General features: G+C 42.9%; 1 protein-coding gene across 1 annotated transcript in view; it reads right to left on the bottom strand.

The window, feature by feature from the left end:
* Positions 1-6,575: 6,575 nt before the first annotated feature.
* LCP1 (lymphocyte cytosolic protein 1) overlaps positions 6,576-9,242 on the bottom strand; it is a 69,501-nt gene continuing 66,834 nt past the window's right edge. Inside the window, exon 16 of the mRNA XM_059684481.1 lies at positions 6,576-8,420. Coding sequence (XP_059540464.1) covers positions 8,288-8,420 — 133 coding nt within the window. The 3' untranslated portion in view covers positions 6,576-8,287. The remainder of the gene's footprint in view (positions 8,421-9,242) is intronic.

The raw sequence follows: 9,242 nt of genomic DNA, 5'->3' as shown, positions 1-9,242 counted from the left end.
TCACTCTGCTTCCCAGTTACATATGAGAATGAGTCTGGTGGGAATAGAAACCCCACCTTGGAGCCTATACCTTACAAAGTACTTAAAGAATTAAAATTGGCCTGCTCTGAATATGGACCTCTAGCTCCTTACACACAAACCTTGGTAGAAACCCTAGCCAGTAAATGGATGACTCCTTATGATTGGTCACAGGTTTGTAAATCCTGTCTCTCAGGAGGCGATTACTTATTATGGAAAACTGAATATGATGATCTTGCTAAGAAAGCTGTAGCCACTAGCGGAAAAACCAGAAAAGGAATAACCCTAGACATGATATTAGGAGAAGGTGATTTTAACACGGCTGAGGAGCAAATGAATATGCCCACAGAGGCACTTACCAAAGTAACCAGTTGTGCAGTAAGTGCCTGGAAATCCCTACCTTGTACAGCAGGAAAAACAACCACCCTTACAGAGGTTAAACAGAAGGTCGAGGAACCATATCAGGATTTCCTTTCTCGCCTCATGCAGGCAGTCAAGAGAGTAATCAATAACAAAGAGGCAGCCGATATCCTAATCAAACAACTGGCTTTTGAAAATGCTAATAATACCTGTCAGGCTTTATTAAGGCCGATTCGCAGAACAGGAACTATAAATGATTTTATAAAACAGTGTGCTGATGTTAAGTCCAGCATTTATACAGGGTGTAGCTATAGCTGCAGCTCTCAAAGGGGAGACATACCCTCAATATGTACAGGCTATAGGACAAGCCAGCAATAATACAGGTAATAAAAGAAATATGAACTGCTACTCTTGTGGCTTATCTGGGCACTTTAGCAGAGAATGCCCAAATAAAAATAATAATAATACTCAGGCCAGATGGCAAGCTCCTCGACAGCCTGGAAATAGATTAGGGAATAATATTAATCCTCCAAAAACCGTTTGTCCCCGATGTCAGAAAGGATTCCATTGGGCAAAGGAATGTAGATCAAAATACCATAAAAATGGTCGGCCTTTAAACTCTACAAATAGCTCCCAAGGAGGTTATATCCCATCACCTCAATTGGGAAACTTGAGAAGGGGCCAGCCCCAGGCCCCTGCAATAATAGGGGCATCAACCTTCAACCCCTCTGCAAATTTCGATCAGTCAGTGACCTCTTCAGGGCAACCCCAGGCAGTGCAGGATTGGACCTCCACTCAACCACCCACGCAATACTAACCCCAGACTCACCAGTAGCAGCCATTCCTACAGGAGTGTCTGGGCCGCTGCCTGAGGGAACCGTAGGTTTAATATTAGGGCGGAGCTCCACCTCCTTACAGGGGATCTTAGTCATCCCAGGAGTTGTTGATGCAGACTACACAGGAGAAATACAGATTTTACTTTCCCCACCCACCACAACTATACAGATTCAGCCCAACCAGAGAATTGCCCAATTAATCCTGTTACCAATACATAAAATAGGGACAGCTGTTACCCAGGAAGCTAGAGGGGCCGGAGGCTTTGGATCTAGCGATGCAGCATTTTGGATACAAGAAATCCATGCTACTAGACCTACAAAAATTTTACAAATTCAGGGAAAACCAATTGAAGGTCTATTGGATACAGGAGCAGATGTTTCCTGCATAGCAGGGAAGGATTGGCCCTCTTCATGGCCCACGGACACCACCTCCACTTCCCTAGTAGGACTAGGCAAGGAATCTAATGTAAAAAAGAGTTCTCAGATTTTAACTTGGGCTGATGAAGATCAACATTCAGGGACATTCTGTCCCTATGTAATTACGACTATCCCCTTTACATTATGGGGAAGAGATATCTTGTCTCAAATGGGAGTTGTATTATATAGCCCCAGTGATAGAGTAACATCACAGATGCTAGACACGAGATTTAATCCAGGAAAGGGATTAGGAAAGGAAAGTAATACCTCACACTCCTCGACAGGATCTGTAATTGGGGCCATTGCCCTTAGGACTGCTGATCCCATAGTCTGGAAATCGTCACAACCAGTATGGGTTGAGCAATGGCCCTTAACATCTGAGAAAATATCAGCAGCCCGACAATTAATTGATCAGCAATTAGCAGAGGGACATATAGAGCCATCAAATAGTCCCTGGAACACACCCATATTTGTAATAAGAAAGAAATCAGGCAAGTGGAGACTTTTGCAAGATCTAAGAGCCATAAATGCCACCATGGAAGATATGGGCTCCTTACAACCTGGATTGCCCTCCCCTGTGGCAATTCCACAGGAGTATTGTGTTGTTGTTATTGACTTACAGGATTGTTTTTTCACTATACCTCTTCACCCAGCTGATTGTCAAAGATTCGCATTCAGCATACCATCAGAAAACTTTAAACAGCCTTATCAGAGATACCAATGGAAGGTTCTCCCACAAGGGATGAAAAGTAGTCCTACATTATGTCAAAAGTTTGTAGATCAGGCATTGCAAGTTATTAGAAAGAAATTTTCAGATCTATATCTTATTCATTATATGGATGATATTTTACTAGCTCATAAAGATCGGGCTACTTTACAGGAAATTCTTACTCAGACCATCCTTGCTTTAGAAGAACATGGTCTAAAAATAGCCCCAGAAAAGATTCAGACTGAACCTTCTTTTTCATACTTAGGCAGAATATTACATACCTCTACTATCACCCATCAGCCTCTACAATTAAGAAAAGATCATTTAAACACATTGAATGATTATCAGAAACTATTAGGTGATATCAACTGGGTCAGGCCATATCTAAAAATAACCACTCTTGACTTAAAACCTCTATTTGACATTTTAAAGGGAGATTCTAACCCTAAGTCTCCCCGACAATTAACTGTAGAAGGAGAAAAGGCTATAGCAAAAATAGAACAGGCCATCAATAAACAGCAACTACAGTATCTAGATTATTCCAAATCTTGGGCCTTAATTATTCTAGCCACTAAATATACTCCTACAGGATGCTTGTGGCAGGAAGGACCATTAGAATGGATACATTTACCTGTCACTCCTAGGAAGATTGTACCACCCTATCCCTCCCTAGTGGCCACTCTCATTATCAAAGGTAGACGACGCAGTATCGAACTCTTTGGAAGAGAAGTTACTGAGATAATAATACCTTATAAAAGAGAACAATTAGACACACTATTACAATTTGAAGAAGAGTGGCAAATAGCTATAGGTAACTTCCCAGGACAAATTTTACATCATTTGCCAAGATCACCTATATTGCAATTTCTCTCCCTACATCCGTTTATATTTCCTATTAAATGTTCAAAAGAACCATTATCACCTCCTGCCTCCTTAGTATTCACAGATGGTTCCTCTAATGGTAGGGCAGTAACAATCATTGACTCAATAACCCATGTTCAACAAACTCTAGAGACGTCAGCTCAGAGAACAGAGCTTTTGGCAGTCATTTATGCTTTTGAACAATTGCAACAGGTTCCCTTTAACTTGTACACTGACTCTCAATATATAGTTAAATTATTTCCTCATATTGAGACCGCCTCTCTCCCACAAGGAAGAACAGCCATTTTCTCTTTGTTAACTCAGCTACAAACTTGCATTCACAAACGAGAAAAGGCTTTCTATATTGGACATATTAGAGCTCATTCCTGCCTACCAGGACCCTTAAGCGAAGGAAATTATCAGGCGGATTTACTAACTCGCCCAGTAGTTTGTACAGCTCTAGAAGAAGCCCGGCGGTCTCATGCCATTCACCATCAAAATGCTTCTGCTCTCCGTCTATATTATCGCATATCTAGAGAAGCTGCTCGAAGTATTGTGCGTGACTGCGGCCATTGTCCTACTCATTTTCCTAGCCCTGCTACTGGAGTTAATCCAAGAGGACTTAGACCCTGTGACTTATGGCAGATGGATATTACTCATGTCCCATCTTTTGGCAAACTTTGCTATGTGCATGTTTGTATTGATACCTTTTCTCATGTTATCCTTGCTTCTGCACGTACAGGAGAAGCCTTTAAAGATGTAAGTCAACATCTATTCCAATGCTTTTCCTACCTAGGAATACCAAGGGCACTTAAAACTGACAATGGGCCTGCCTATACCTCTAGAGCTTTTAAAAACTTATGCTCTACATTCGGCATCGCACATACTACAGGAATACCCTACAATCCTCAAGGCCAAGCAATAGTAGAAAGGGCTCACCAAACTTTAAAAACACAAATTAAAAAATTACAAGAAAATGAGTTTAAATATTCCTCTCCTCATCATGTTCTACAACATGCTCAATTTGTAATTAATATACTAAATGTAGATTCTGAGGGAAATTCCCCGATGTACAGGCATTGGAACCCTGATCTAACTAAACCTAAAGCCCTTGTCAAATGGAAAGACTTGCTTACAGGAGCCTGGAAGGGACCTGATGTACTTTTAACCTGGGGGAGAGGATATGCTTGTATATTTCCACAGGACGCAGACTCACCTGTGTGGATTCCAGACCGTCTAGTCTGACCTTATGTCTCACCGCCCGCCATCTCTGCCTCATCATAGCACACCTGACCAGTGCCCGTCTGCAGCAGATGTGCAGCCCTGAGCTGGAACAATCTGTCCATTGGGAGGATCACATGTGCCTCCTTTTTGTCTTTCCACATGTCTCAGCTTTGCCCCACATCTCCTTTCCTTTTTCCTTTTTTTAAAAATCTAACTACTTGTTTGCTGGTTCTTTGGCCTGTCTCCTTCTTTCCTGAACACAGCCTTTTCTAGAATCTCCCTACCCTACTGTTCCAGGAAGGGCACCTCCCTTTTCTGCCATAACTAGGGGGTGTCTGGTATATGTCCCATACATGGAGTTGTCTTGTGCCAAGAGCCTGACATCCTGGGCTGAGAAAGCCCTGTTCCAGGACTCTCCTTTGTCCTGTATTGGCGCCTCTTACCCTTGTGCCAAGAGGGACCCTCTTCTTACAATCCAATTGCCCATAAGCTGTTGCCTGAGCTCTCTGTTCATGCTGAGGTTGAAGCCTCATGGTGGCTGGTACCATGGATCTGTCTCTGGCCCAATGGCGTAAGCTGGGCCCTCTCTAGAGAAGAAACCTGAGTTCCCTATGATCAATGCCAGAGCCCCGCCAGCAAGCGAGGGAATCCAAAGGCAGTTGCTGGGCATGGAGGCCAGAGGGACATAGGCTATCAAGGAGACAAAACTGAACCTCACATCACCCTACTTGGCCCAGAGATGGCTGGTAGTCAACGACGGGTAAGACTCCACAGGGTGGGGCAACCTAAGACAGGCACAGTCGGGGGCCAGTAGGAGAAAACTTGGGGTGCAACAAAGATGGGGCACAGACCCCCCTCCCCAATGGTGCAGGGGCTTGAACACTCGCCCCTTCTGAGGAAGGTCTCCTGTCCCCATGGCTGCTTCCTGCTTCCCATGCCCAGCTCAGATCGGGACCCAGGTAAAGACAGAGACTGGCTGACAGCAGCTGCCCTCTCACTGCAACAGGACTTGTTTCCCATTTCTACCTGGGACCACAGGGAAAGGGGAAGCTGAAGGAAAGGGCTGTGTCAGGATGCTGCCTTCTTCCCTTTCTTCTCCCTCTTTTTTCTAAACACTTCCATGCCTTGTAGTTCTTTTGCTTTCTCTTCTTTTTCTACTACCCTCCATTTTCCATATCAGCTGGATCCAGAGGGCACAGCTTACTCCTCCTCGGACATCAACACCACCATCAACCACGGCCCTGATGGACCCTTTGATGCAGTCCTTCAACTTGCAGACGCTTCAGGAAGCCTGTCGCCAGTGACGCCGCCCGCTAGCCAGACCAACAAAGACGATCAAACCAATAACTTGAGGACAGCTGAAATCCCTTGACTGAAGAGGCTGGCAACCTTCTACAGGAATGGGACTCCTTCTGCGCTCCATCCACTATGTTTATAGCTATGCTCACTATCATTGCTTGCCACTCTTCTTCCGAGACTTAAATGGCCCAATCTGAGAGGTGGCCACTGATTTGCATGCGTGAGCATTTAAAAAATAAAAAAGGGGGAATTTGCCGGAAGCCGGTCCATCCTTGCTGCTTGACACAGTCGCTGCAGGAAAGAAACATCTGCACAGCATATGTTTCAAGGGACCTGGCGTATATAGCATACTGTTCTTAATATGTTTGCTCCCCTTAACGCTGTGTGTTTTAACCAAGGTCACCTCTCCGAGAAAGGTTGTTTCCCCAGGTAGGAATTTTTCCCTGAAGTCAGGGAGGGGATGAAACTCCTTAACTAAGTGCCAGGCGGGTAGTTAATCACTACAAACAATCATGCTTAAGCTACATAATCTTTACTCCCTGGAATGGAGATAAGAAACGCCCTAACCTTTGTAATAGAAATTGACAGGATTAAAATCAACTGGTATAAATACGGATGTAACAAGGCAATAAACAGCAGCAGAACCTCTCTGGAGATCGAGACCAGAACTTGGCTAGAGATCCTGGCTAGGCTGCTGATCAACTGAACGCTGTCTCCGTGTCATTCCTTCTTCGCCGACTCCGTCTACGCCTTTGGGAACCCCTGGACCCACTGGGGTGGACCCCGGCAAATGAGTGCTGGTTGAATGAATGAATGAATGAATGAATAAGTTATAAAACCATCAAAGGACATGCAATATAAGGAACATTTTATTTGGAGAGATTTTGAACATTAGCTTCATTTTCAATTAAGGCGGTAACATTCTTCCTGCAAGCAGATGGAAGAGAATCATCGGAGGCTACATTAAGTGCAGAGTAAGATAAAACCAACCACTTTGCATTCAGATGCCACAGAAGCCACACGTTGGCTTCCTGAGCCCACTGCCAAGGAACAGATTTGGGGTGATATTTCCAATTGATTTGAGAAATAGCTAAGTTCCATGACATACCACCGCTAAAAAAGATACCTCACTGATGAGCCCTTTCAGCACTATAGAGAAAGTCTAGCGTTGGTTCACAATGTCCTGTTGTTTTTTAGCTTTCAGTAGCTTTACATGAAATTGTATAACCTATTAGGTTTGCTCAAATTCACACTGTCCCTTTGGTTTTATTTAGAAATTCTTTAAATACCCAGTAAATTAGATCTTTGTAAAGCAACTTAGCCAGTTCTTATCCAGTTTGACATATGACTAGGTATGGGTAGGGATGTGTGTGTGTGTTTGTGTGTGTGTGTGTGTTGGTGTTGGGGAGTAAGCTGGGGTCCCTGTTCATTGGCACATATTGTCCCCTGGGAGTTTGGGGGTTGTAAAAAGCTTTTACAGTACCAAAAAAGTAAACATTGATAATATGGCCTGGCAGCAATCAGATACATTAAGATCTCAGAGCAAATTAAAGCAGAGCAGGATTGTTTCCACTCCCCAGATCTTTAGGCATTCCATGATAACTAGGTCTAATATGCAGCGCTCGGGACATGGAGAGGCAGCACCAAAGGATAGATAGATGCTTTTTTTTGTGGCTTCATGCTGGCCCCTGGTGGTTTGCTGCTCAATTCCATCCTGCTTGGATCTAACCAAGAGCATAATATTAAAGGTGTTAGAAACAAAACAAAACAAAACAAAAAATAAATAAAAATGTTAGATCTGGTATGAGCACAAATCGTAGGGTTAAAAACAGAGGGTTCCTACTGGCTGAAAAGAAAACTAAAAACTGATAACAAATGGGACCCTAGTTCTGAGGAAAAGCTCTGATTATGAGTCTTACTTTCCTACAGGTTCCTGGAGACTATTGGGACCCCAGTAGCCTGACTGATTTGTCAGATGCTCCAAATGGCCCAGAGGCAGGAGTGGTCTACAGCGGTGGGTCACGGAAAAGGCACAGTTCTGAGAGGGTGGATAGCGAAGTCACAGGGAAATAGCGTGAAGGAGAAGGGGAACAGAAAGAGAGGCTTGTCACAGATCAAAGGCTGGCCTCCAGAAACAGGTTTTGGGACTGGTTTGATGATTCCTTCTGCTGATCCTCACCTTAAACAAAAATGCAGCCAAATTAAGCTGGTTGAAAGACTATATTAAAATTAATAACACTGCAGCTTCTATACTTGACTAATGGCAGGAAGCAGGAATGGTACCAGGAAAATAAGTTCTTTTTTTCTCTAGATTTTCAAAGAAGCAATGAATTCAATGGTAAAAAAATATTTGTAAGAAATTGGATCTTTTGCAAAGAATGAAGCACTTTTTGTTAAATACAGGAGAGGCTATCTGGCTGAAAAAATACACCACTTTTTTGGAATCTTGTATGATGTCACCAAGTTGAAAAGTTTGGAATGGCTTGAATCATCTCTGTGCTTCCTAGGAGCATCTAGTGCTGAGCAGTCAGGTGTGCCACCTCCAGCCCCACTCCACTGGGCCTTACACCCTCTTCATTCCTTTCCCCATGAGGCAAGCAAACACTGTCATGACCATTTTGGGATTCACTTCAACCAGGTCTTCTGGAAGGGCATACACTCTTGCTCCAATTTTTCGGGCCATAGAGATGGCATACCTAAAAGGGAGAAAGCAAGGATAATGAGAAGAGCCAGAGCAACAAAGTATGAAGGGGACCCTCAGGATATTGGTATAATCATTCTATACCGTACACTACTGCAAGCTATATATAACACAAAGCTCACTCTTGGTATGGTTAGAGCCAGTCACTGACATCCTCTCACTTTTATGGGCAAATCTTGGCTTGATAAAACTCCTGATTCCATCAGACTTGCTGTCTACTATACCAAATGTATTACTTGTCCTTAGATGTTTTCCTAGCTCCTGCCACTTTGGATGCTTTCATCATGAGTATTTTCTTGGGCTATATAGCAGTAGAAAAAAGTCATCAAACTGGAGAAGAATGTGTGCTAGGAAAAGTTAGCAGTCTATATTTCAACTACAAAAGTTTACAGACTATATTTCAATACTTTGACCTTACAAATCAATTATTTTATTCCTTGTTCCACTCCAGTTCTTGTGCACATATACATGTATTTATTTATGTTGCAATAACACTAGAATAGCCAGAGTTTTATATTATACATTTTCCACATAAAATGATCATAGATGCATCAGAACATTTTTGCTCTATTTATAGCTATAGAAAGATAATTAGCTTAATCTATTTTCAAATGTGCCTACATTACTACCTGTCACTTCTTTAATTCACTTTGTTTATTATCTAGTAACTTACGATGACTACTCCAGAGATTCTCCATTCTTCCCAAGGCCCCATCACTCCTCCTGATCCCCTAAAATAACTTTATTTTTACTTTATGGATCAATTAAATTAGAGTACCAGGCTGGGGTAGTCCCCATTCTTCTTGTCCATCTCTCA

This window comes from Myotis daubentonii, chromosome 2, assembly GCF_963259705.1.
Source record: "Myotis daubentonii chromosome 2, mMyoDau2.1, whole genome shotgun sequence".
Taxonomy (NCBI): Eukaryota; Metazoa; Chordata; class Mammalia; order Chiroptera; family Vespertilionidae; genus Myotis; species Myotis daubentonii.
The sequence above is the reverse complement of the archived record's forward strand: the minus strand, read 5'-3'. Positions and strand labels throughout refer to the sequence as shown.